Source organism: Taudactylus pleione, unplaced genomic scaffold (assembly GCF_031769625.1).
Source record: "Taudactylus pleione unplaced genomic scaffold, aTauple2 ptg000026l, whole genome shotgun sequence".
NCBI classification, from domain to species: domain Eukaryota; kingdom Metazoa; phylum Chordata; class Amphibia; order Anura; family Myobatrachidae; genus Taudactylus; species Taudactylus pleione.
The window spans coordinates 13251782-13279161 of NW_028284428.1; the positions used below are offsets into that span (position 1 = coordinate 13251782).

General features: G+C 42.6%; 1 protein-coding gene across 2 annotated transcripts in view; it reads right to left on the reverse strand.

Moving 5' to 3' along the window:
- PCYT1B (phosphate cytidylyltransferase 1B, choline) overlaps positions 1-27380 on the reverse strand; it is a 132224-nt gene that overhangs the window by 41574 nt on the left and 63270 nt on the right. For both annotated transcript variants that reach the window (XM_088451514.1, XM_088451512.1), the window contains exon 3: positions 3421-3537. In XM_088451514.1, the coding sequence (XP_088307640.1) occupies positions 3421-3537 (117 nt within the window). The remainder of the gene's footprint in view (positions 1-3420; positions 3538-27380) is intronic.

A 27380-nucleotide genomic window follows, 5' to 3' on the forward strand; every position in this document is an offset into this window, starting at 1 on the left:
GTGCTGGAGGGCAAATTCCTTTTTTCTGTAGCTCAGTGTAAACCCCGCCCTTTACAAGCACCTGCAGTATGTCATTAAGCTGATTGAGCAACTACCATATTTTTGCTTGCAGTTTGGAGGCATGAAGGGAGTCAGCATTAGGAGGAGGTGCTGATCCTTATAATGCCATGTGGAGGTTTTTGGGGGTACCTCCAAGGTAAGTTAGCTCTCAGCTCATACATGTACTGTTATCATGCAGTACACCAATTTGGAATTATATGACCCAGAGTGGGTGCTACTATTATGTAGCAATAATTATTTTGGGGTAAGCGTTTGGGAGTGGGGCCCCCGGGGGTTGTTCTGGCTGGACCTTTCTCATGGCATCACCACTTAATTCACATAGAATATTTTTTCACTTCTCTAATCGTTTGTATATTATTTATGTCATTTTAATATTTTTACATTTCATTAACACTTATTGATTTATCTTTACACATCTATCCTTTACACTTCACTATCACCTTTTTTCCCCTTTTCGTGTGATGCCCTGGGGATGGTCCTTGGCTGGAATTTTTTGAGGTGCCTTGCTTCTCGGACATGAACCCCTTAATGTTAGGGACGCTGGTATAGAGGAGCCTTGACGTTGGCCCAGCGCTTATTCATATATTTGCAAATGTATGTAACCAATACCTCTGAATTTCTATTATTATGTAGGATTCAAGTATTTTTGATTTAGCTGCAGTGTGCTGGAGGGCAAATTCCTTTTTTCTGTAGCTCAGTGTAAACCCCGCCCTTTACAAGCACCTGCAGTATGTCATTAAGCTGATTGAGCAACTACCATATTTTTTGCTTGCAGTTTGGAGGCATGAAGGGAGTCAGCATTAGGAGGAGGTGCTGATCCTTATAATACCATGTGGAGGTTTTTTGGGGTACCTCCAAGGTAAGTTAGCTCTCAGCTCATACATGTACTGTTATCATGCAGTACACCAATTTGGAATTATATGACCCAGAGTGTGTGCTACTATTATGTAGCAATAATTATTTTGGGGTAAGCGTTTGGGAGTGGGGCCCCCGGGGTTGTTCTGGCTGGACCTTTCTCATGGCATCACCACTTAATTCACATAGAATATTTTTTCACTTCTCTAATCGTTTGTATATTATTTATGTCATTTTAATATTTTTACATTTCATTAACACTTATTGATTTATCTTTACAAATCTATCCTTTACACTTCACTATCACCTTTTTTCCCCTTTTCGTGTGATGCCCTGGGGATGGTCCTTGGCTGGAATTTTTTGGGGTGCCTTGCTTCTCGGACATGAACCCCTTAATGTTAGGGACGCTGGTATAGAGGAGCCTTGACGTTGGCCCAGCGCTTATTCATATATTTGCAAATGTATGTAACCAATACCTCTGAATTTCTATTATTATGTAGAATTCAAGTATTTTTGATTTAGCTGCAGTGTGCTGGAGGGCAAATTCCTTTTTTCTGTAGCTCAGTGTAAACCCCACCCTTTACAAGCACCTGCAGTATGTCATTAAGCTGATTGAGCAACTACCATATTTTTTGCTTGCAGTTTGGAGGCATGAAGGGAGTCAGCATTAGGAGGAGGTGCTGATCCTTATAATGCCATGTGGAGGTTTTTTGGGGTACCTCCAAGGTAAGTTAGCTCTCAGCTCATACATGTACTGTTATCATGCAGTACACCAATTTGGAATTATATGACCCAGAGTGGGTGCTACTATTATGTAACAATAATTATTTTGGGGTAAGTGTTTGGGAGTGGGGCCCCCGGGGTTGTTCTGGCTGGACCTTTCTCATGGCATCACCACTTAATTCACATAGAATATTTTTTCACTTCTCTAATCGTTTGTATATTATTTATGTCATTTTAATATTTTTACATTTCATTAACACTTATTGATTTATCTTTACACATCTATCCTTTACACTTCACTATCACCTTTTTTTTCGTGTGATGCCCTGGGGATGGTCCTTGGCTGGAATTTTTTGGGGTGCCTTGCTTCTCGGACGTGAACCCCTTAATGTTAGGGACGCTGGTATAGAGGAGCCTTGACGTTGGCCCAGCGCTTATTCATATATTTGCAAATGTATGTAACCAAGTACCTCTGAATTTCTATTATTATGTAGGATTCAAGTATTTTTGATTTAGCTGTAGTGTGCTGGAGGGCAAATTCCTTTTTTCTGTAACTTACTCAGGGTGGTCGGCTTGTGAGGCCAGGAAACTAGTAGACGCAGTCCCTGGCATTGCCACTCCCAGAATACGGGGCCGTCACACCCACGTTTCCTGGAACGCTGGCCGCTCCTTAAATGCCTCTGCCTGTCAATCATCTGATAATCGGGAATCTGCGTTCAGCATTGCACTTGAGTGTATTTCTGAATCAGGCCCTTAGTTCCTTTAGGTGGCCGATTTCTCATACTAAAAAGTGCAGACATTCCTCTGAAAAGAGCTGTTTTAGCATGGTGCCATATTGGTTAGTATCTGGGCCATTTACCAAGGTGGTTCTGCAGCAGATATCAGCTGTGATCTCCTTGTTAAGTATCTCAAAAGCAGACCCCATAGCTGTTTATGGGGATTGCAAAAATGCCCCATTTACCAAGCTCCAAAAAGTTTAGCTGTTCCTAAACTTGGTCATGCGAGCTAGCGCATACTTGCTGATATTAATGAACCCCTCTCCTGGAGAAGCTCAGAGAGGAGATGCAGCTGACAGCTTTGGGGGTGGGGTCAGGGTCTCCACGTCATTAGGCCCTAGCCTCAGCGTGGTAAAATTGGCGATTCGCAGGGCCGCGAGGAGGGGGGGCTAAATGAAGTGTTCCGCATAATTTTAGCCTCACTCCTTCAAACTGACCTGTGAATTTCCCTGTATAATCTCCCCATCCTGCCTACTTCACTAGGAAGTAAGTATGAGCGAACAACATCTTTACAAAGCTGTACAGGGCCATTCCCATAAGTAAGGTGATCATACAAGTATTTATATTTTAAAACTTTGTTGGGACGGGCTCTTTTTGTAACCCATGCCCCAGCATCTGAATAGCCTGCAGCATTCCAAAACGCTGTGATGTGCAGCGATAAGGAATGGAACTTTTTGGAGCTTTTGCATAAATACTACTAAATAAGTCCTTAATTGAGCCCAGGTTATTTCAGGAAAAAACGGCACTGCTACATTCTGCAATAAGCCAAATTTCTGCAAATGAGAAAGCTGGCGTACTGACAATATTTTCATATACTCTGTTTACACATTTTTACGATAGTAAAGTCTAGGTTTAACATGAATATAACTTAATGGGTTCAATGTTCCTATATGTGCTTTTCTCTAAAAAAAGAAACATAAAGTAACAACATAATTTTACGTCTGCTGATTTGCCCAATCCAACCTGTTTTATTATCATTACCATTTGTTGTCAGTCCATAGATTACCTCCAACTAGCAGGTAACTGTTTGGGAACAGGTTTTTGGCTTGCATAAGGGCTCTTGCGTGACCTGAGTGGAAGAGATCAAATATTCCATCTGCATACACCCTGACAGGTCGGTCAGCTGGAAAAGACAAAGCAAAGATCCTGTCTCATAGGAACACTGAGAACTTCCTTTCCAGTTTTGTTTATTCACACCTTATGTACATTATTGTAAAAGATAAATATGAGGTTCACAGTTTGTTTTTCCGCATTAAAGACGTACTTATTCTATACAAGAAAAAAATATATATATTTCACAGCACCGATTCAGAGATTCTAATTTAATCCCAAATTAATTGTGCTGGCTATTTTAAAAAATCTACTCATTACCTATGCGCTAGTAATACAAGAGAAGGTGGGTATGGAAGAAATCACATTCTAATTATAAATTGCCTATAAACAGATTTATTACTTTCAGTTTCAACCATCGAATGACCGGTCAAGCAAAATAGCTCAAAATGTACAAATATTCTCCATAGACAAATAGTGCATAATAAAAACAAATGTCACAGATTATCCTGTAAAAACATGAAATATCAGCTCTATTAGGTTGGTAAAGGAGGTGGATCTCAAAAATCCTAATGAATCCAATGTAGAAGAGATATTTTCTGTGTCCACAAATATATCAAAGCCATCTCAGGTGTAACAAACTTCTGTTTACTCCAGGGGGTAAATTTACTAAGATTCCAGTTTGGCCCGAGTTACTTTGAGATTAATCTCGCTGGACTTCGCCAGAACTCCGGTGATTTTAACATTATTTAACTCGCAAATTTATCAACAGGCGATTTGCACCAAATCGAGTTGGTCGATGGTGAAGTAGATCGAGTTTCTCGGGTGACTTTGAAGCAAGCTTGAGTGAGTTATCTCTCCCGTCCGAGTGTTTGTTTTATCCCAATCCCGCCCAAGTGAGCTTTCTGCCGCCTGCCCATGCTAAACTGTGAATTAGTGGGACAAGAACACCATTCTCCTTGCAGACACACCTCTGTAGGTTTATTTGATTGGCTAAACAGATGTCATGTGTTGGAGTGATCACCAAGCTTATAAATAGCCCTGGAAACGGCAAAACCTCGTGGGTTGGTGTTTGGAGTATGGAGAGTGAGGGACAGTGAGGTGATTTGTGGTCGGTTATAACTTATATTGGGATTGCGACTGGTGAATGAATATAGTCTTGTGCATATTTGTTCTTTTGCTCATTTTTTGTTTGTTAATTTTCCTGTCTGTTGTCTATTTAATTTGGTCCTGTCAGTGTTTATTTGTGTGTGTGTGTTGCTAGTGGTAGGAGAGGAAGTTTGTGTTTGTTTGTCTTTTATTCTTCTGTGTTATTTGTATTTGGAGTTGGTGGATGATGTCTGGAGACCAGGAGAGACCGGGCCAGATTGAGGGAGAGGTGTTGGCTGCAAATGAGCCACATGTCAACTCAAGTGAGGAGAGTGAGGTGGCTGCCCCCCAGAAGGGAACGACCAAAACTGGACATAATGTCCGTTATACTTTCGATCAGAACCTGGCACTTGTCACAGAGGTGATAAAGCAGAAGCACCTGTTATTTGGTAGGAAGACTACCAGCACCTCTGCTTCATACAAAAGTGCCATTTGGGCTGGTGGTGTCTCTGCCGTTAATGCGGTTGGCCCTACCAATAGGGACGAGGGTCATTGTAAAAAAAAAGGTTCTCAGACATAAAGCGTCACGTCAAGTCCATAATGGCCGATGAAATGAAGTCCGCAGAAGCTACTGGTGGTGGGTCTCCTTATGTGGTCTCATATCTGGAGTATGAGGAGCCACTGAACAGTATCATTCCGCCTGAAGTGGTGCGGCGAAGCTATGTGCGGGACACAGATGACTTGTAAGTTTGTTTTTTTACATTTCCTAAAACATAACTATCCAGTTTGTGTATAATGTTAATGTAAATACTGTTTAAAATTATGGTCCTTGTTGTATCTAATGGTGAATTTATTGTCAAATGTATGTTTTCCAATGTAACCTGTTTTTTTGGGGGGGTTTTGCTATGGCCATCATCTTTACTTCTAAAAAATTAAATTTTTGGGAAATGACCCCAACGGCCTAACACATGTCAGCATGGGATTCCATAGTGGAACAGAATTTACAAGCTACTTGTAAGCATGCAGGGAATTGTATGTAGACCAGTAGCAGCAGTCTGATATATTTGTCAAATTAAATTTTTAATAAACATTTAATCATGTGTCATACTGCAGGAATACATAGTTAGGTGCCAAATTCGACAAGGAACATGTGTTATCATTTGTCTGGTTTTAGGCTTAAATGTGTGAGATTGTCTTTACACTAGTAAGATGTCCCTATTTAAACATATAAGTTTAAATTAAATACTATATGGTTGTCATTTTTAAAGGTGTTCAATTTTGATTTAGAATATGCCAAGCCCCTAAATGTAGGCCCCAAACATAAAAAAACATAATGCAAGAAGAATCCAGACAGATACAACAATAACATCTTTACTGTAGACTCATTCTGAACAATCTTAGGCTTATGTTTGTAGTGGAAATGAGCAAATTAGTAAATAATGTCATAATTTAGATATAATGGAAAATCAACAATTTGAACATCTTTTTTTTTTTCAAACATTTACACAGCTACTGTAAACCCACAGCTGCATCCCAAAAAAGAACCAGGCAACACCAGGATGCAGACTCTGAGGCGGCCGGTAAGTTAATGCACATATTTGTGAGGGACAAAACAATAGTGACACTTTCCCTAGGTTTTTATGCACTATGGGTTGTAGGTCCATCACACCTTCAGCCCAAAAAAAAGGGCATATCCTGCTTTGGCCATTGAGCCACAGACCATGCCATCACAAGCTGAAGCCAGAAGAATGGACACTCGGTCTTCTCCAGCTGGTCCATCGTCATCCCATCTTGATGGTGAGTCTGTGTTTTCTGGTCTTCCAATAAAATTAACTAAGACACATAAAAGATACATTTTTAAGTTAAAATCACAGTTGCACATTACCATACATTTACATGTTTTAGATTAAAGTTGAGGCTGTGTTTCACTTTTTTATTTGTAGGGATCTAAATAAATATGTCCCTATTTTTATGTACATACCTAACACATGCAGTAGACATTTTGTATTTACAACAGTTTAATAGCCACTAAAAAACATATGTGTACTCTAAAGTTGAATGTCTGGCTGATTTGCTTTATATTTGGCTTTTGCTTATTAACTAGGGCCCCTGTCCGACTTTCCGTCTCCTTCGCCTCATTCAGAGGCAAATTCATTCTGTGCGCGTCCCCGCTTTTCGGCGAATTCAAGTCCAAAACAGGCGAAAACGGAAAGCGGCGAATGCGGAACAGGCGAAAAGTACTGAAAGAATTGGGGAAATCAGTCTGTACCCCAGTAAAAGATGCACTTACATAGGAAATCAATATAGATGTGTACTTATAGCCCTAATTCAACTATTTTGGGTACTTAAGTTGTGTAAATTGCTTGCTATTAGCGTCTTTGTAAAAGTGGTGAAGAATGGCATAAAGCAGCATTTTTGGTAAAAATAAGTAGTCAATTCAAATTTGGGGTCCTTTAAAATGGGTGCTAGCATATTTTAATGTCTCTAAAGCTAACTTTTAAAAAACTAAAAAAATCTACTTGCTGCATTCACCTGCAATCCCAAAAACACCTGACCCTACCTTGTAGCCCCCCAAGAAGCCTATTTTGTTTTTATGCTTGTCCCCCCACTTTTTTTTTTTCTCTCCCAAAAATTATGTATTTTTTGGGGTGTTGTTTTTTTTTTTCTAACTGTGGCTGATTTGTCCTTTGGGGGGCTGTCCCAATGGTTCAGAGTCATTTCCCCAGTTTGCACCACGAAATAAAGATTTTGCACTTCACCTGCTATTCATTGGAGAAACTTTTATGCCTATTTCAATGCATCAAGTTTCCGCTTAGGCAAAATCGTCCTGGAATTGAATTAGGAGATAAGTCGCGAACAGGCGAAAAGTGGCAAAGGGCGAAACTTTTTCGCCGATGATGGCTTTTCGCGTCTAATTGTTTTTTTTGTTTTTTTTTAAATTATGCTTACCAACTTCTCTCTTGTAGATTCATATGATATGCCAGGGATTCCCCCTGCATTCTGCTATGAAGACAAGATCAACAAGAAGATCAACAAGAAGTAGTTACACTGATAGAAATTCCATACACATCAAATATGCCAAACACAGCCCTAGGGCCATCTACTCCCCCACTATTGACACCTAGCCCTACACCACCACAGCCACGTGATACATAATGGCAAGAAATGGCCTCATTATAACAAAAACAAATCGATTTGCTCACAACCCGCATGACTCAAAACAATACAGTAAATAAAATAGGCCAGAGGCATAACAAAAACATGCTAAGTATGAGGCTGGAGCTAACACGCCAAGCAAATACAATGGATACATTAGAGAGTTCATGTTGCGATTGGAACAATCCCATCTTCGGCAGCAGGAATGCTAAAATAGATTCAATTATCAATTTTTAAGAGTCATAGAGCAATAAAACTCTGCACTCAGAGAATTTTCAGGTATCCTACACAATTTAGAAACACAAATTTTACACAGATTACTTGAGCCAGCTCCCAGCATAATGTCCAGCAGCACCTCCCACACACCAACACCGGTTCCAACACCATCCCGAAGAACCCTCCGTATCCGAGGTGGTACCCAAGCTGCCCATGGTGCCAGGGAACGATCTACATAGATTCTGCAATTGAAAAAGGTATAGTATCAAAATCTGAAAAAAATAGCAGACAATAATGTTGTTTGCTGTTTCAGTGGCCTTTTATTTTTATTTTTTTTACAATTTCATGTGTTCATGTCCCTGTATTAATGCAACATTTTTCACGCATTGTTTGACTTGTTTTTGGAGTGTTTCCTTGCAGTTTTTAAAAATTTACGATTAACAACTTGATTTAATGTCTAAGTTAGTTGGAAATTGATTGTTGGGTGCTCATTGCCTTGTTCAAAATGTTACACAATACTGTATGTTTTGGAGCATTTTATACATTACTCCTGCATATTTGCCATTGCTTGAACATTTCGTGCAATGCAACTGTATTTTGCATACCTTCCTTATAAAGTGGACAAACATATGGAACACTTGTGTTGTCAAATGAATTCACCCAAAAATTTTGAATTTTGAAAAATTTGCTTTCATTGAATTGGTTATGCTTGCACAATGCACCCAAAAGCCAATGTGGTACAAACATATCCAGTGCAAGTGATTTGGCTAATGTATCCAAGGTGTCCATAACACTTTCAGCTAATATATGTGTTTTGTATTAATTTATTGGGGGCCCTCTCCAAAACACAAAAATAAGAAGGATTAACAACACATGCGTTTACAGAGTAATCTAAATATCTGCTGGTTGCTGTGGGCAACTGGTACATTTGACCAACCAAAAAAAAAAAGGTTTGCCACATTTCAAAAATAAAAGAATTTTTCTTTGAATGGAAGAAAAACAAAACAAAACAAAACAAAAACAGTATTGTATGCTTGACTGAAATAGATAAATTAGGTTGAACAGATGTCTTATGGACACACATATTAGGCCATGTAAATGGTAATGTTTTTTTGTTAATTTTTTACAGACAAATTTGCCCTATTTGTGAATAAGTGATGTGGCGCTAGTCAAGCTAAAGGAAAAACATGTTGGAGGCCAAATATTCTATCAGGTTTAATTAAAAAACACAAAAAAACAGGTTTGTAGACTCCAAAAACATTTGCACATAAATGGAACTACGATATATTAACTTTGAAAAAAAAAAAAAGGACAATGTCAAATAAGGAAACACATATTTCAAAGCCACTTTAACACAGTTCAACACTTGCACATAATTTAAATGTAATGTCAAAGATCTACAGGCCAGGCTAATGATGTAATTTGACCAAAATGGTCTGGCCAACACATTCAACGCGGCTAAAATAGTGCTCATACACAATGTAATTAAGTATACTAAAAATGATCCAAGATAAGCTGCTGCCTCACCTGTCTTCCACTCTCTGTCGTCCACCTGTCGCCTAGATCAACAAAATCCCCAGCCTGCTCGCTGTCCTCTACATAATCAGCGGGTAAAGGCTGCTGCAAACACATATTATGCTAAAAACAGCAGCAGAGCACAATATCTGACACTTTATTTGGCAAATACAACAAAATCCCTCCATATTTATCAAGACAACGAAAATGAGATTTTAACAGGCCAAAAGTACGTTCAATCACGGATCTGGTGGACTTATGTGCATCATTATAGTTGCACTCAGCTGGAGAATTGGAAGCGACGGTGGAGTCAGTAACCAGGAGCAACACCCATAGCCAGAGTCACCTATTGTGGTTTGGAAATATAAAACAGTCACTAACACCTAGGAATACATTTGCACAGGAGGTTACTATATAAAAATATACTTACCCAGCAGCCAACCCTCCGGCATTTGTTGAGCCACAAAACTATCATGGAGGAATGACTGGCTGAGGACAAAGGCATCGTGATATGAGCCAGGGTAGCCAACTACAACACTCATGATTTTCAGTTTTGCATCACAAACCATCTGCACATTGGTGGAATGGGCATGGTGCCTATTTAAATATATATGCGCTCTTGCCCTAGGTGGTCTCAGCTCAATGTGTGTGCAGTCTATTGTGCCCAGAACATTTGGCATGCCTGCAATGCCATAAAAAGCTACCTTGACTGCATGCCAGTGTGACTCCTGGTTAGGGAACCAGATTGAGGTGTTTAGCAGAGGCATAAATGCAGCCATCACCTGAGTCAGGTATCTGGAGAATGTGGACTGGGATATCCCTATAACTCTTCCATTAACAGACTGGAAGTTTCCAGTAGCCAAAAAGTGCAACACACTCAAAAGCTTATGCAGGCCTGAAACAGCGCATGAGCGTCCTGTCTCTGGGTCTATGTTAAGTTTGACAAGGTCATACAGACGGAATATGTTGGCCCGATTCAGTCTGACCATCTGTATGACTTTAGTCAATTTGCGATTTGAAAAAAATGTCTAAACTCACCCGAGATTGCAATCTCGAACAACCTCGAATATTAGTAAATTTACCCCAGGTGTTCAAATCTCTCAGTCTTTAGACTGTAGTTTCAGTCATTTGGTTGTAATGCCTGTTTTAGAACTCCATATGAGTATAAGTGCAGAGTGCATATAACTGACTCGATGCTGGAATCGAGTCGCAGCTGATGCAGGATACAAACTGAGCCTGACAGGTATCTGCCGTGCATAGTCTCCGGCTGGAGATTAGCCTCCCTCTCCCTCTCCCCCTATCAACATACAGGGGAACATTCAGGTCTCCTGAAGTGGAGACGTACCTACAATTATATGCGCCCTGCACTTATACTCATACGGAGTTCTAAAACAGGTATTACAACCAAATGACTGAAACTACAGTCTACGGACTGAAATATTTGAACACCTGAGGGTAAATTTGCTGATAGACTGAAAGATTTGAACACCTGGAGTGGACAGGAGTTTGTTATACCTGAGATTGCTTTGATATAGGTGTGGATACAGTAAATATCTGTTCTACATTGGATTCATTAAGATATTTGAGATCCACCTGCATTTAAACAAATAGAGCTGATTTTTTATGTTTTTTACAGGATAATATGTGACATTTGTTTTTATTATGCACTATTTGTCAACGGAGAATATTTGTACATTTTAAGCTATTTTGCTTGACCGATCATTCGATTGTTTTAAAATAATAAATATGTTTATAGGCAATTTATAATTAGTATGTGATTTCTTCCATACCCACCTTCTCTTGTATTACTAACTAGCGCATAGGTATTGAGTAGATTTTTGTGTTACACTTGATTTAAAAGGTGTTTATATGTGCAAACACAAGCACATTGTTCCTTTGCTGCTCAAATTATAAGTAATTGTATTTAACAATTATTACTACCAATTAATCAACAGTGCCAGGCATTCTGTGCTTGTTTGGCAATAATTTCTTTAAAAAAAAAATAAAAAAACACAATTTTTAAAGTGTTTTAATAGTTTAATATTATCGATCGCTCACCAAATATAAAATAATAATTAATGCATTTTATTATATCAAGGAATAGATAATCACATATTGCAATAAATAAATAAAACAGAACATGTATCTCAAGACAGTGGAAAATACAACAAATGTTTTTAATTTCTTATAGATTTTCATTAATCCAAAACCCACTTCGGGAGTAAAGACAAAATCAATCAAAAAAATAATAAATAAATAAAAAAAAAAAAATATATATATATATATATATATATACACGACAGGCTTAATCCACGGCACTCAACCATCTGGGTTCCCTTGGCATGTGACCACACCATCTACATAAAAAATATCATACATTCCCTATGTTCAAAGGAGTTGCAGTTTGAAAAGCATGTGAGTGCCGAGTTTGTATGATATTTGTTATGTAGATGGTGTGGTCACATGCCAAGGGCACCCCAGATGGCTGAGTGCCGTGGATTAAGCCTGTCGTTTATTTAAATTTTGTGGTCACACTTGTTAGGGCACCCTGTTTTTCAAATGTAAGACAAACTTTTTTTCTTTTTCCAGGTGCTTATTAACTGATAGCCCTGGGAGTGGTCCTGTCTCTTTAAGGCAGGACCCAGTTTCATGTTTAAGTGTATGCAGCTTGAGCCAAAGGTGGCAGATCAAGTTCATTTATCTGAGAATCAGTGTAGGGACTGGCCAGATGGGAATGACCGTGAAGCGGTGGTCAGCTTAACAAATTATTGCAATATTTTGGAACCAACATTCCCTATGTTCAAAGAAGTTGCAGTTTGAAAAGCAAGTGAGTGCCGAGTTTGTATGATATTTTTATATATACACATACATACATACATACAAACAAATGCCCTCACTTTGCGCTAATTCTTTTAAAAGTAATGATAAAAATCCAAAATATAACAAACAATACAATAGGTGGCTGCACCTTTCTCTTTATATCTCTGTTAGACAGATATATAATAGATAGTAACAAAACAAAAAGAAGAGAAGGGGCGCTCACAAACACATAAAATATAAGTATTTATAAAACTAGATGTAATACAGTCAATGTAGATAGCAATCTAAGTGCTCAAACGAACAGTCCCAGATGGAGAAATAGATGGTAGATTCTCTTTTACTCTTGTAAGTTGATCTTTGTGGTTTTAGAGATATTGGATACACCGTTCTTAAAGTATACGATTGTTCTTTGTAGTCTCGCTGAAAGATACCCTTACACCAGAATACACCCAAACAAAGAGGGCCAATAAGGCCACTATCAGTAATATGTGAAACACTTCCTCAAGAATACAATAAAATAACATTTATTTAATAAAAACAGTAAATTCTATATGAAGTTGCTTATATCCAGTGTAAATTTCACAGAAATAGATGGAAACCCAATGCGTTTCATCCCAAAGTTGGACTTCATCATGGGCACATCATCATGACACTGAAACAACAGTTCTAATTTTAACCAGAAAGAATCACAGCACAATAATCAGATGATCTCGAATCAGTTTATAGGATACGAGGTAAATGAGCACTCTCAGCTCAATAGACAGATTTTTAATCCATAGACTTAAACATAATATAGCATCCCACTCCTTCAGGTAGCAGCTACTGTTGGCTTAACGCACTGCACATATATATCTCCCCGGTTTAGGGGTCTGACTGTTCATGCGGGCTAATCTCTTGAACCACTTGTCAGATTTTGATGGGATTGTCGCTATTCTATACAGCATTGGTCAAGGAAGGGTTAGGTGTATGAACTATTCATCTGTGACAAAAGGGAGCCGAGCAGTGCCAATTTTAGTGAAACAAAGTAACAGAAAAAGATCTTGCACCAAACTGGCCAGGGTGATGAAACAGCAAGAGACAGTGGAGCCAATCAGAGATAGCAGTGTGCCCTGTTGCTTAGCAGCAGCCTCAAGAGAGTATGGAGTCAGGGACTGAGTAGGGTCATGTCTGAGGCAGACAGAGAGTGAGGGATAGTCTCCAATGCAGACACAGTAGCCAGGCATCAGGAATTTAATAAAAACAAACCACCATCAGAACACCATTGAATGATTCCATTTGATGATGGCAAACATCGGACCGCCACCATCAAATGGTAAAAACATTACAATCGGAACAAAAACATTGATGGTTAATAGCCATCGGATTCCAATCTCCATCCCTATGCTGAACATGCAGGCGGACTCTGGTCACCACTCCACCACCATGAAGTGCTCACTCTCCAGCCTGATGTTCCTACTCAGCTACATGCCCCATTTGCTGGGTGCCCATTGAGATTTTGTTACCAGCGGATGCCCGCTGGTAACAAATTTTAGAAGCCATCTACTCATTAGAGCTTAACCTACTTCGGCCTTCACTACCCACATTAATGGAGCCTCACAACTGCTCCAATCTCCACTCTGTACCAAACTGGTTCCTCTTGTTTCAGCTGTGCCTCTTCCAATTAGAATGTAAGCTCTCTCATGGGCAGGGCCCTTTGGGCTCTCTAATTGGGTTGGATATGGGATTCTAACGGTCACAATGCCGAGGATTAGAATACCGACAGCGGCATCCTTAGGGTTTTTGGTAAGTCTTGTAACCCCATTCCTAACCATAACCCATCCCTTTCCACACCCTAACCCTAACCCAGTGCTCCCACACCCTAACCCTAACCCAGTGCTCCCACAGCGTAACCCTAACCGTTCCCTCCCACAGCCAAACTCTCCCCCTAGTGCCTAATCCTAAACCTATCCCTAATACTGTCGGAATTTGTCGGTATCGGGATGCCGTTGTCGGTGACACTGCCTGTGATACAGCACAAAGCTGGTTACAACACAAACCAGTTTTCTGGATACAACTTTTTCCAAAGTAAAGACAGCTGGGGACATACACTATTTTTGTTGGTGTTTTACTTACAGTAATTCCCTTATATTTTACAAACAACTCTGCATCTGCCCATGTATTTATAACACTTTAACAATATGACAAGTACTTTGCTAATACATACATTTCCTATATAGGGGTGAGCTGGTTCGGATTTCTGAAATCCGAACCCCCCCGAGCCCCCCCGATCCGAGGCAGATCCGAGTTAGGCTCGACTTTTCCCGCCTGACTCGGATCTGAAATCGAGGCAAAACGTCATCATCCCGCCTTTCCGAGTCTCGCGGGTTTTGGAACCTATATAAGGTACCCGCGTCGGTGCCATTTTCTCACTCGGCTGTGGACAGTGAAGAGGGAGGGTGGGAGTTAGGGCTGGCTGGGCTGTGTAGTGTAGTATAGTGTAGTGCAGAGTAGTGTTGTGCTGTGCTGTGCTGCGCTGTGCTGCTGTTGTCCACTACTTCAAAGTCCATAGGGGCTGGCTGTGTTGTGCTGTGCTGCTGTTGTTAATAGGGGCTGTGTCCACTACTTCAAAGTCCATAGGGGCTGGCTAGACTGTGTTGTGCAGTCAGTTCTCCATAGGGGCTGTGTCCACTCCAAAGTCCTGTGCAGTGTCCCAGTCCTAAAGGGGTGCTGTAGTGTTGTCCAGGGGGTGCTCTGTCCATCAGGGGTGCTCCCCCCAAGTGCTAAAAAAATAATATTTTTTGTGTGTTTGTGAATTGTGTGCGCAGTAGCCGCACGTGCATCAACAAAGTAGTGCTAAGCGTGCGCCTGTGCCATAAGTAAAGGGCCGGCTGGCTTGACCGTTAAAGGGTGCTGTAACCCCAAAGTACACTCCAGTCCAAACCAAAAAAATTATAATTTTCTGTGTTTGTGAATTGTGTGCGCAGTAGCCGCACGTGCATCAACAAAGTAGTGCCAAGCGTGCGCCTGTGTCATAAGTAAAGGGCCGGCTGGCTTGACCGTTAAAGGGTGCTGTAACCCCCAAAGTACACTCCAGTCCAAACCAAAAAAATATATATTTTCTGTGTTTGTCAATTGTGTGTGCAGTAGCCGCACGTGCATCAACAAAGTAGTGCCAAGCGTGCGCCTGTGTCATAAGTAAAGGGCCGGCTGGCTTGACTGTTAAAGGGTGCTGTAACCCCCAAAGTACACTCCAGTCCAAACAAAAAAAATATATATTTTCTGTGTTTCTGAATTGTGTGCGCAGTAGCCGCACGTGCATCAACAAAGTAGTGCCAAGCGTGCGCCTGTGTCATAAGTAAAGGGCCGGCTGGCTTGACCGTTAAAGGGTGCTGTAACCCCCAAAGTACACTCCAGTCCAAACCAAAAAAAAAATTATTTTCTGTGTTTGTGAATTGTGTGCGCAGTAGCCGCACGTGCATCAACAAAGTAGTGCCAAGCGTGCGCCTGTGTCATAAGTAAAGGGCCGGCTGGCTTGACCGTTAAAGGGTGCTGTAACCCCCAAAGTACACTCCAGTCCAAACCAAAAAAATATATATTTTCTGTGTTTGTCAATTGTGTGTGCAGTAGCCGCACGTGCATCAACAAAGTAGTGCCAAGCGTGCGCCTGTGTCATAAGTAAAGGGCCGGCTGGCTTGACTGTTAAAGGGTGCTGTAACCCCCAAAGTACACTCCAGTCCAAACAAAAAAAATATATATTTTCTGTGTTTCTGAATTGTGTGCGCAGTAGCCGCACGTGCATCAACAAAGTAGTGCCAAGCGTGCGCCTGTGTCATAAGTAAAGGGCCGGCTGGCTTGACCGTTAAAGGGTGCTGTAACCCCCAAAGTACACTCCAGTCCAAACCAAAAAAAAAATTATTTTCTGTGTTTGTGAATTGTGTGCGCAGTAGCCGCACGTGCATCAACAAAGTAGTGCCAAGCGTGCGCCTGTGTCATAAGTAAAGGGCCGGCTGGCTTGACCGTTAAAGGGTGCTGTAACCCCCAAAGTACACTCCAGTCCAAACCCAAAAAATATATATTTTCTGTGTTTGTGAATTGTGTGCGCAGTAACCGCACGTGCATCAACAAAGTAGTGCCAAGCGTGCGCCTGTGTCATAAGTAAAGGGCTGGCTGGCTTGACCGTTAACGGGTGCTGTAACCCCCAAAGAACACTCCAGTCCAAACCAAAAAAATAATTATTTTCTGTGTTTGTGAATTATGTGCGCAGTAGCCGCACGTGCATCAACAAAGTAGTGCCAAGCGTGCGCCTGTGTCATAAGTAAAGGGCCGGCTGGCTTGACCGTTAAAGGGTGCTGTAACCCCCAAAGTACACTCCAGTCCAAACCAAAAAAAAATTATTTTCTGTGTTTGTGAATTGTGTGCGCAGTAGCCGCACGTGCATCAACAAAGTAGTGCCAAGCATGCGCCTGTGTCATAAGTAAAGGGCCGGCTGGCTTGACCGTTAAAGGGTGCTGTAACCCCCAAAGTACACTCCAGTCCAAACCAAAAAAATATATATTTTCTGTGTTTGTCAATTGTGTGTGCAGTAGCCGCACGTGCATCAACAAAGTAGTGCCAAGCGTGCGCCTGTGTCATAAGTAAAGGGCCGGCTGGCTTGACTGTTAAAGGGTGCTGTAACCCCCAAAGTACACTCCAGTCCAAACAAAAAAAATATATATTTTCTGTGTTTGTGAATTGTGTGCGCAGTAGCCGCACGTGCATCAACAAAGTAGTGCCAAGCGTGCGCCTGTGTCATAAGTAAAGGGCCGGCTGGCTTGACCGTTAAAGGGTGCTGTAACCCCCAAAGTACACTCCAGTCCAAACCAAGAAAATATATATTTTCTGTGTTTGTGAGCTGTGTGCGCAGTAGCCGCACGTGCATCAACAAAGTAGTGCCAAGCGTGCGCCTGTGTCATAAGTAAAGGGCCGGCTGGCTTGACCGTTAAAGGGTGCTGTAACCCCCAAAGTACACTCCAGTCCAAACCAAAAAAATATATATTTTCTGTGTTTGTCAATTGTGTGTGCAGTAGCCGCACGTGCATCAACAAAGTAGTGCCAAGCGTGCGCCTGTGTCATAAGTAAAGGGCCGGCTGGCTTGACTGTTAAAGGGTGCTGTAACCCCCAAAGTACACTCCAGTCCAAACAAAAAAAATATATATTTTCTGTGTTTCTGAATTGTGTGCGCAGTAGCCGCACGTGCATCAACAAAGTAGTGCCAAGCGTGCGCCTGTGTCATAAGTAAAGGGCCGGCTGGCTTGACCGTTAAAGGGTGCTGTAACCCCCAAAGTACACTCCAGTCCAAACCAAAAAAAAAATTATTTTCTGTGTTTGTGAATTGTGTGCGCAGTAGCCGCACGTGCATCAACAAAGTAGTGCCAAGCGTGCGCCTGTGTCATAAGTAAAGGGCCGGCTGGCTTGACCGTTAAAGGGTGCTGTAACCCCCAAAGTACACTCCAGTCCAAACCAAAAAAATATATATTTTCTGTGTTTGTGAATTGTGTGCGCAGTAGCCGCACATGCATCAACAAAGTAGTGCCAAGCGTGCGCCTGTGTCATAAGTAAAGAGCCGGCTGGCTCATTTCTTAAAGGGTGGTGTAACCCACAAAGTGCACTACTCTCCAGCAAAAATAAAAAAATATTTTCTGTGTTTGTATGCGCTTTAGCCGCACGTATATATCAATATAACATAAATGGAGGACCAAACTTTCTCCGATAAAAATAAAATAGGGAAAGATCAAGAATCACTTCCTCCTAGTGCTATTGCTGCTGCTGGGAGTTGTTCATCATCCCAGAGAGGAAGTAGGAACATCACTACTTTTACTAAACAATTGACCCTCCAACAGTCCCTAGCGATGAGGATGAAGTACGACAGCAGTCATCCTGAAGCAAAACGTATAACTGAGGCCTTGACTGCTATGTTGGTGTTAGACGTGCGTCCGGTATCCGCCATTAGTGCAGTGGGATTTAGACAATTGATGGAGGTAGTGTGTCCCCGGTTCCAAATCCCGTCTAGATTCCACCTGCATCCTCAAAGCAGCAGCGACAAGCGTGCGTCTGTCTGTTAAAGGGTGGTGACACCCTCAAAGTGTGCTACACAAACAATAAAAATATTGTTCTTGTTTTTCGGTCTTTGTGAAATGTGTGGGCTGTAGCCACACCTGCATCCTTAAAGCAGCAGCGACAAGCGTGCGTCTGTCTGTTAAAGGGTGGTGACACCATCAAAGTGTGCTACACAAACAATAAAAATATTCTTCTTCTTTTTTCTGTCTTTGTGAATTGTGTGGGCTGTAGCCGCACTTGCATCCTCAAAGCAGCAGCGACAAGCGTGCGTCTGTCTGTTAAAGGGTGGTGTAACCCTCAAAGTGCGCTCCACAAACAATAAAAATATTCTTTCTTTTTTTTCTGTCTTTGTGAATTGTGTGGGCTGTAGCCGCACTTGCATCCTCAAAGCAGCAGCGACAAGCGTGCGTCTGTCTGTTAAAGGATTACATCGGTGACAGCATCCAAGTAGGCATGTCAGACAGTCCGTACCTGTACTGGCAGGAAAAAGAAGCAATTTGGAGGTCCCTGTACAAACTGGCTCTATTTTACCTGAGTTGCCCCCCCTCCAGTGTGTACTCCAAAAGAGTGTTTAGTGCAGCCGGGAACCTTGTCAGCGAAAGGCGTAGGAGGTTGCTTCCACAAAATGTGGAGAAGATGATGTTCATAAAATGAATTATCAACTCTTCCAGGGAGACCAGCCTCCAGAACGTACAGAGGGACCTGTGGTTTATACAACATAAGGGTGGGTGGGAGGGCCCAAGGACAATTCCATCTTGCACCTCTTTTTTTTCTTTGCATTATGTACAGTTTGGGGCCTAGTTTTTCAAACTGCCATCCTGTCTGCCACTGCAGTTTCACGCCTAGATGGGTCACGTGTTTGTGCCGCCCACTCGTGTCGCTTAGCATAGTCATCCAGCTACCTCGGTGCAACCTTTTGGACATAAAAACACTATTGTGAGGTGTGAGGTGTTCAGAATAGACTGGAAATGAGTGGAAATTAAGGTTATTGAGGTTAATAATAGCATAGGAGCAGAAAAACCCACAAATTCTGTGATTTTAGCTGTTTTTATGCTTTTTTTCAAAAAAATCCAGATCCAAAACACAAAACCCAGAACCCAAAACACGGAAGGGTGGTTTTGGCAAAACCAATCCAGATCCAAAACACGAAGAAAGATCCAGATCCAAAACCAAAACACAAAACACGAAAAGTGGCCGGTGCACACCCCTAAGTCGTTTCCTAACTGAATGTTTTAGCTATAGAAATGATTATTCTTTGCTTTCAAGTTTCAAATAATGATGAATTACTGAGGAGTCCTCATTTCTGCAGCTACTCAACATTTGAGTTTAATATTTCAGGTAATCTGCAGCAACAGGAAGGATGGATTATAGCATTTCAGGAAATTGTATGTAAGTCTAATAATTGTTAATCTTTCTGGTGTGTGTGCTAAATAATCACAGCAGCTTTTGCCTTCACAATTTAACTGCCACAAGCCGGACAGTCTGAATAACAAATCATGCAAATCATGCATAAAACACAAGTACATTCTAAGTTGATACAGAAGATAAAGATGTGAGTCAGGGGGCAGTGATGAATCTGAGCATGGGAGCTTACAGTCTAGAGGGAAGACAATGCTGAGACCATAGGAGCTGGTTAGGTCTAGAGGACTATACAAGGCTGATGGACCTGTGACGTCACACCCACGTGACCCGGCCTGAATGGGGGAGGGGCGGGGATGCTAACGGGGGTCCAAAAGTGTCCCCTCGCGGGCTCGCTACGCTCGCCACGCTTCAGGCACTAATTATTCCCCCTCTATGCCCTAGTGGATGGTAACGCAGGAGCGGTCCAGCCTCCTGCAGCGGTCACATGGTGGATACGTCACAGAGGTCCTTTAGCCACATAGGAAATAGCAGCAACCCATAGGAGCTAGTGGGACTCAGATGTGTGTGGCCAAAGCAGTCTCGTAGACTATTTAAAATAAAGGCTAAGCATGCTTGGCATCATCTCTCACCTGTATATTAATGTGTATAATACATGTATATTAATGTGTTGGGTCCATGCTTAAATGTATTGTATAGCTGAACACTGCAGGGGAGCTGCTTTCTACATGCAGGATGGGGATAGGTTTATGACAGCCCAACTGATAAGTGGGTACCCATCCTGATGGGGATCATTATGTAACACCCTCAACACTTTAAGCCATAACACTGTGGAAATTCGACTGGCCTCTCCCTGTAAAGGACAGACTTTTACTAGTACAGGTTGAGTCTCCCATATCCAAATATTCCGAAATACGGAATATTCTGAAATACAGAATTTTGGCATGACTGAGATAATAAAACCTTTGATTTTTGATGGTTTAATGTACACAAACTTTGTTTAAGGCACAAATTATTAAAAATATTGCACAAAATTACCTTCTAGCTGTGTGTATAAGGTGTATAGGAAACATAAATGAATTTCATTTCTGTACACAAACTTTGCTTGAGCCACAAAATTATTGAAAATATTGTACAAAATTACCTGCAGGCTGTGTGTATTAGGTGTATATACCCATTCCCAAAATATTTCATTATGATATGCAATTATTCCAAAATACGTAATATTCCGATATCTAAAATACCCCTGGTCCCAAGCATTTGGATATGGGAGACTCAACCTGTAGTATAGTGCCAACTAGTGGTCATGGCTCCTGTTAATAAAGATCTGCTCGAGGATATCTGGATTTGGATCAGGACTCTGGACCTCATTCAGAGTCGATCGCTTGCTGCAAGCAATCGCTCTGAATGAGGGCAGCCGCTTACTTTTTTAAGTGCCGCCTCCTGGTCGTTCGCTGGGCTGTGGGTTACCACCCACAGGTCTTGCGATCGACCATGGTGATGGTCGCGATGGTCAAGACCATCGCGACCATCGGGGCTTGCGACGAGACCCTACGGTTGGGTCTCGTCAACCGCAAGCCCCAGGGAGCTTCCTGCTCTGATCGAGCAGGAAGCTCCCCACTGACATCATTGCTGATGTCAGTGGGGCCGCCCCCAAACGGCAAGTGTTCCGTCAGGAACGCCTCCGTTTGGCCAGTCACGCCCCCTGCCCGCCTCCCAAATGGGGCGAGCTGTCACTCACCATCGACAGCTCGCCCCCTTTGGTGCGAGACCCGTAGCGCATTGCTGGTCCTTACCGGCTATCCATTACCCGACTTTGTGAACAATGCGACCAAAACCTTACAGCTCAGCATAGAAATAAAGCTAAAAAATAACAGTTAATTCTGAAATTTGGTACTGTAGCTTATAGTACTACTACTCACAGAGGGAGTAATATCTTGTGAGGTTAGAAAAGGCTATGCTGAAGTTGGAGCACTTTTATACAAGTAGTGAGTCTGGTCAGGCAGGACTGGGAGATCCATAAGTGGGAGTAGCATGGAAGAATTCTTGTAAGTAGGAATGAGGGGTAGTTGTCAGAGGCAGTTTTAAAGGAGTAACAGGGAGAGTCCAGTATATCAAGATGACGTCATAGATGTATAAGTGATAGGTGTTAGTAAGAGCGATTTGATTTGAATGGGTTTCTGGAGGTATAGTAATCAGGAGCCAGCATGAGGATTTGTTGAGTGTTGCAGGAGATGTGGAGTCACAAGTGGAAACGCTATGTATCCCGCACGCTATGTATCCCCGTGCGGGATGGCGATGGGCGAAATACCAACACCGAAATCCCGACAATGTTGGGATCCCGGCACCAGAATCCCGACTGCCAGCATCCCGAAAGTAAGTATCAGGCATTAGTGGAAGGGTAAGGGTGCGGCGCTAGGGTTAGACTTTAGGGGGAGGGTTAGGGTTAGGCACTAGGGTGGAAGTTTAGGATGTGGGGAGGGAAGGGTGGGGGAGGTTAGGTTTAAGCACTGGGGGAAGGGTAGGTTTAGGCACTGGGGAGGGAGTGTTAGGTTTACGGTGCGGGGAGGGGGAGGTTAGGTTTAGGCACTGGGGGGGAGGTTAGGGTTGGGCACTGGGAGCGAGGGTTAGGGATAAGGGTTGGTCTTACCTTATTTCCTTATGGGTGTCTGGATTCTGACTGTCGGGATGCCACTTTCTGTATTCTGACCAGTGGCATCCCAACCACTGGGATGTCATTCCTAACCCATTTCAAAGAACTAAGTGATAAGACTATAAGCATAGACTATAAGCATAGAGTAAAGCTCAGGGTAAAGCTGAGGATGACATGATAGAAATGGGCAAAGGATATGGTGATGATTGTATTATGAGGATGACAATGATGATGACGATGTTATAAGTGAAGGAGACTAGAAGAAAGAATGAATATGATGACACTGGACGGAGGGAAAATGATGAGCATGAGCTCTGTTTTGTGAAAGACAAAAAGTGAAGAAGAGAGATGAGGAGAAGATAGAGACTTGGGTATCTTCTGCACATGGGTGGTAATGGAGGCTGAAGGAGCATATTAGCTCGAGGAGATAAAAAGAGATAAAACCAATGGGGCAACAACAGAGCCATAATGGGGCCCAAACTGAATACCAAAATAATCAAGGGTGTATTAGAAATCATGTTGATCAGAGAAGAAGGTTCAAGCTGACAAGGAGGCAATGGTGGCTGGTTTACTGTGTGGATATAAGGGACAGAGCTGGTTTGCTTGGAGAGAGAGAAGGGACAACTTTTGCAGGTAATGTGTCTGTTTAGAGTGCAAGGTTTGGGGTTTGGATCACTGGAGATGATGTGTGGTGGCTTGTCTAGGGCTGTGGTGAGTAAAGTTGTAAAGAAAGACTGCCCAAGTAGTAATAGGAGTGATTGAAGGTACAAGAGGAACATGTTAAGAGCATTTAGTGTCATGGTCATCTGTATTAGTTTGATCTTGGGTCTAGTTGAAGCTGGTTGAAAACAGAAACAAGGTGCTTTAATGAACTTCTGCTCATCTAATATTACCAAGACCAGAGTAGCACTGGGAATAAGGAATGACCCTGGAACTAGAGACTGGATTGGAATTAGTAGCTGAAATCCACCAGAATGAGACCCTGGAACTGATCGCGTTGAACTCAGCACCTGATTGATTGGAACTAGAGGCTGGAACCCACTACTGGTGCCAGCCTCTAATTCCAATCAATCACACAAGTAGAAGCTCAGAATCAAATAAAACTAGACTGGAATCATGAACTCAGAACTGAGACTAGAGGTGGGAAACTTAGACCTGTGCATTTGAAGATACCCAGATCCAGACCCCACTCACCAGCACAGATTTGGAAATGGAACCTGAGACTCAGCACCAGCCACAGCTACCAAATAACTGGAACGCAGTGACCAAACACCTACACCGATTGTGTGCTAGCAGGTGGACTGGAATTAAATTAAGTAGCAAAACAGGGGATAGATTGAGGCAGACCACTGCAGAGGACGAATGCAGGATGGTAACGCAGAGTCCTTGCTGGAGAAGAATCCATGAATCCTTTTCGAATCAACAGCAGCATGTGAACTTGCTGAAGCACCAGTGGAGTCTCAGCAGTGACTAGATGACAGAAGCTTGAAGTTAAACAGGAGCACTTGCAGGTAAGCAAGAGTTGTAGGTAACAGGAGCACTTGCAGGAAAACAAGAGTACTAGTAGGAAACAGGAGCACTTGCAGGTAAACAGTTATTTGTAGGTAAACAGGAGCGCTTGCTGGTGAACACAGGACCAGAGCATAGAGCTCGGAGCCAAGATTCCAGGTATTATCTTCTAGAAGGTGCTAGATAAATGAGAAGTAGAATCTGATTGGTTGCTATGGGCAATATCACTTCTTAATAGAACTCCCATCTTAGTAAATGTACCCCCTGAAGTCAAGTTGAAACATAAACAAAGGAGGTTAGTGGTCAGAGAGTGAAGTTGATGGAGAGGGCACAGTGATGGGAGATCACAGGGTACAGGGAGCACCCACTAAATATGGCAGCAAAAGGTAAGCAACCACAAATAATATAGTTATAAGTGGGGGCTTATTTAATAGGGTTCGATCTGGTGCGGCAACCATTTTAAAGGTAAAACCAAGCTGGTTGGGACATTTGTTTAAGAATCCAGTAAAAGTGGTGTTAGGGTACCAAAAACTGACATCAATGAGGCGGTGTAAAAATCTGTCAGTACTATTTGGTTACAAAAGCTCTGCTAACATTGACACACCTTCATATATGCCCAATCAATTGTGGAAGCTCATTATATAGACTTGCAATGTACAGTAAAACACAATATTGTTGCAAATGTCCCCACTCCATATGGAATATCCTGATACGCACACATCTGCCTCTTAATTTAAGCAAATACAGTACTGTAATTGTCACCCAGTGATTCATGCCATCTTCTTGCATTAATCAGTTTACATTATTACAGGGCAAGGGGAGGTACATGAAATGACAAGTATTTAAAAGTAAATAGCATTTATGCATCACTAGCACATTTTTGTTACACTAAGCTATTTTCCCCATACATTGGGGAAGAGAAGTAAGGTGCTGATTCAGAGGCGCTCGCTATTTGCGAGCAGTCGCTCTGAATCAGGGCGGATTTAAAAAAAAAAAAATCCGCCTCCAGGCTGCTCGCATAGCTGTGGGTGACCACCCACAGCTTGTGAAGGCCTAGCGATGGTCGCAATTATCGCGACCATCGGGCTTGCAACGAGACCCTTGTGGTAGAGTCTCGTCCACCGCAAGCCCCAGTGAACTTCTGGCTCTAATAGAGCAGGAAGTTCACTACTGACATCACGCTATGCGCTCGCGAGCGGGTCTGAATCAGGCCCTAAGTCTGTTGATAGAGCCCTGTATTGATTACCATGTTACAAGGTAGGGAGTTGGGGTACTTCAGAGCTTGGGGTTTATTTATTGGAATCGGTATGAAATACCGCTGGCCGCATGGCCGGCGGTTTGATTCTCTGCAGCTCCTGGCTGACATAAGCAGAGTTCCCGGCAGCGGAAGCCTGACAGCGCTGGAAATCCAGATTGTCGCTAAAGTAAGTATAAACTAACCTAACCCCCTAACCCTAACCCTCCTTAGGGGTGCCTAACCCTAACCTCCCCCCAAGTGCCTAACCCTAATCCCCCCTCTAAGTGCCTAACCCTAACCTCCCCCCCAAGTGCCTAACCCTAATCCCCCCTCTAAGTGCCTAACCCTAACCCCCCCTTCCCCGCTGCCTAAACTTAAGTCCCCCGGGGGGGTGCCTAACTCTAAGTCCCCCCTGGGGGTGCCTAACCCTAACCCTCCCTCCCCCTAGCCTAACCCTAACCCTCCCGGGGGGTGCCTAACCCTAAGTTCCCCCGGGTGCCCTAAACCTAACCCACCCCCCACGGCTGTCCGCTCGTGGTGCCCACCATTCCTTCGATCGGGATGCCGGGCGCCAGTCTCCCGCCATCGGGGAAATGACAGGCGTCTAGATATAGACGCCGGTCATTTATCCCACGCTGGGATAAAGCAGTCGGGAAGCCGGCTGTCGGGATTCAGGCAGCCGGCTTCCCGATTGTATACCTATTAATTAAAGTGCGGATTTTTACAAGTGAAGTTGTTGTCCATAGCAACCAATCAGATTCTACTATTCTTTATTTATCTAAAACCTCCTAGAAGATAATAGCTAGATTCTGATTGATTGCTATGGGCAACAACTCCACTTTTAAAAACCTGAACTTTAGTAAATACACCACCTAGTATTTTAACCTACTACGTGCAACTTTCTGTGTCAAAACTATTCTCACTATGGGCTCTATTTATTAACATTATTTTTTACTAAAATAAAGGGAAAAAGGGTGTTTTCATTAGTATCACCAAAAGTTACTACCTACAGGGCAATTGGAGTAGAATTTGTAAAATTCTACTCCAAGCCCTAATTATCACTTATTTTTGGTAAGCAGATCGCATTTCCCATAATTGTAATGGGACATGTGATCTGGCCAAAGTTACTAAAAATAAATTGTGAAAAAATACCGGTGAAAGCCCTGTGATAATAACGTCACCTGGAGGTGGCGTTATCCAGGGTCTTCCCCGGTTGCCGGACTCCTGCTCTGCTCTAACGGGCAGAGCAGAGCCAGGAGCCGGCCCCAGTGATCAGCTGTGTGGTCTAAACAGACCACACGCTGATGCACTGTAAAAAAAAAAATAGTAAAAAATAATAACTTACCTGAGTCCAGGGACCGGTGATCGGAGCTCCGGTGATGTCTCCCCTCCGGTCAGCTGGTCTCCCATCCTGCACTGGGGCCCGGTCATCAACTGACAGGGTCCCAGTGCATGATGGGATGTCAGCTGACCGGAGCCACGGAGGACATCACTGGAGCACTGATCACCGAAGGTAAGTATAATTAGGGATGGGGGGTCACGGGGATGGTGGTCGTGATCATGGGGGCGGGGCTTAGCATCGGGGGGCAAGGCTTAATGGCGGGCGGTTGGCGCATCAATCCCTGTGATATTGTGATATTGCCTGAATTCGCAATGTGAATCCAGTCAGTAATATCACACTACGATCTGCATTCAAAATGCGGATTGTAGTAAATAGTGCCCTATACAACTAGATAATCTGTATCAAAACTATTCTCACTATACAATTACATACCTCCTAACATTCTTAAATTCAGTATCGGGTCCCCCGTCTGAAAAGGGGGCGTGACATTGCTGTACATAGGGCATGGCATTAAAAGATTTTGCCACATACCCATATCACCCGGGCTCACAATATGTTTCGACTGCCCTGTGTTGGTGTATGGACTGATATGAGGCCACATATAATAGGCAGTGGGTTCTGAAAGCACAGGGATTTCAGCAAGTTAGCAATCAGATTTAAAGCTACAATGTTTTTTGAGGCAAAAGCAGGTTTGTTTTACCTTAGAAAAAATTGCCATTCTAGATCTGAATTCTAATATGCTCAAATATTGTCACTTAAAAAAAAAAAAAAAACCACTACCTATTACTTTTGGCACATGGTGTTTTTGGAGGGAGACAGAAGATATTGGTGGGGACATAAATATGGTTTTGGTGGCGGGAAACAAACATGCTGATGGAGACAGGTATATGGTGTTAATAAACAGAGATATATGGGACCTTCTCGCACATTTGGAAGGTGCGAGTT